This window comes from Cyprinodon variegatus, unplaced genomic scaffold, assembly GCF_000732505.1.
Source record: "Cyprinodon variegatus isolate N-32 unplaced genomic scaffold, C_variegatus-1.0 Scaffold1755, whole genome shotgun sequence".
In the NCBI taxonomy this organism is placed as follows: Eukaryota; Metazoa; Chordata; class Actinopteri; order Cyprinodontiformes; family Cyprinodontidae; genus Cyprinodon; species Cyprinodon variegatus.
Window position 1 is genome coordinate 53,099 of NW_015152208.1, and position 1,781 is coordinate 54,879.

At 44.1% G+C, this 1,781-nt stretch overlaps 1 protein-coding gene across 1 annotated transcript in view; it reads left to right on the forward strand.

Moving 5' to 3' along the window:
• The window catches only part of LOC107104468 (unconventional myosin-Ig-like), an 83,096-nt gene that overhangs the window by 52,085 nt on the left and 29,230 nt on the right, over positions 1-1,781 (forward strand). Inside the window, exon 19 of the mRNA XM_015404464.1 lies at positions 1,348-1,505. Within this exon, the coding sequence (XP_015259950.1) occupies positions 1,348-1,505 (158 nt within the window). The remainder of the gene's footprint in view (positions 1-1,347; positions 1,506-1,781) is intronic.

Sequence of the window (1,781 nt, forward strand, 5' to 3'; positions counted from 1 at the left end):
CTCCACCAGACATCACTGATTGGCACTTCTGGAAAGAATGTTGACTCTAATCTATATTGTCTTTCAGTGCTGCTGCACAGAGAATATATGAAAGTTGAACCTTCAATTGACTTTATAAGTTTTCTGGCAGAAGACACCAGATTTATGTCAAAAGGGTATTTGGAACACAGAGAACGGACTATAAAGGGGTCATCTAGATGTTACTACACACAGTTTTGACAACTTCGTGTAGAATTTCCTAAAACCACCTTAACGCTGCCTTCTATGGGTTGAAACCTGGCTACTGCAGTTTAATTATACTACTGTAATGTCTACGGTCCATGGCTGTCCGAACGTCCACCCTAACCCCTTCCATCACTATATAGAGCGGGGACCATATAGTGGACCTTATAGTGAACTTATTTAATTGACCTTTTGGATAGACGATCACTACTTTTGGCTGCCCATTGGTCACGTAACTCGGCCTCTTGTGAGCAAAAAGTAGCGATCACCTGTTTGAATGGTCAATTAACTCAATTCAGTTTATTTCTATAACGCCAATTCACAACACATGTTGAGACGGAGAAAGCGACTGTGAAGCTAAAGAGATATCCTCACAGACCATTCCATCAATCCTGCTCTCAAACTTTAAAACAAAATGGATAATCTTCGACTGGAACTCAAAGAAGGAGATTAGTAACTGCTGCTTCATCATTCTGACGGAGTCACAAAATGTTTTAAATCCAGACATTTCTGACCGTTTAAAAAGCTGCAGAATGCTACGGACGGATCTCAACAACACAACAGCGGAACGTAACTGCCGAAGGAAGAGATGCGCAAGACGGAGAAAGTGAGGCTAGACACTAGACTGTTAGGTTTGGTTAGATGAACTGTTTACGGGCCATAAGTATAAACGGAACGTACCATGTTCCATCATGGCGAGCCAGGAGTTGGGATTTTGGTCAGGATTCTTTTTTTATCTGAGCATTTAACAGCCATTAGCCATCATGTCATTTTATTTCAGGTACTTTGTATCAAACTTGACCTCAGGTTTCCTCGCCGTCACCACTGCCGTACCCCTCCAATCATCCCCAACACTTGGCTGTGTCTTTTGTCGTCTGTCGCTTTGGTGCCATTTTTAAAGCTCTACCTGGGGGCGGGGCTTTGCTTTTACATCAGGATTAGCTACACTTAAAGGACCTGATGATGGCCAAGTTCAAGGCCTTGGATTCATCTTCCAAAGCCATTAACAGAAGGTTGATGGCGCCAGTGGTGCCAATGCTGATTTTTTTTAACACATCTACGAGCTCGTTATTGTCTGACACTTTTAGGGAATCATAGGATAAACATGTTTTGTTCTCTCCACAGTTCACAGGGCTGAGTGTGACCAGTGGGACTGACCAGATGGTGGCGCTCCACACGTCCACACAGGATGACGTTCTACTGTGTCTTCAGCAAGGCGAGCTGTGCCCCAACCAGGATCGAGTGGGAGAGCTTGTTGGAGCCATGGTAGACCACTTCACACGGTGAGTTGCAGCGTGTTAGCTTCTGCGTCGAAACGCCACAAAAGTCTGTTGAGTTACTTATGTTCACAAAGCCGCCTGAAGTCACCCAAAACGATTTTTTTTTTGCCCATATGCGACCTATATCTAGTGCGCATTCAGCATCTGCTCTGCCGATAATGCAAGCGTAGAAGAAGAAATGTGCTGTTTACCTGTGCAAAGAAAGAAACAACAGAAGAAAAATGTCTGAGGACTTCAGTGTTGAGGAAGAGCATGAGTTCTTTGCCGAGCTGAATGCGC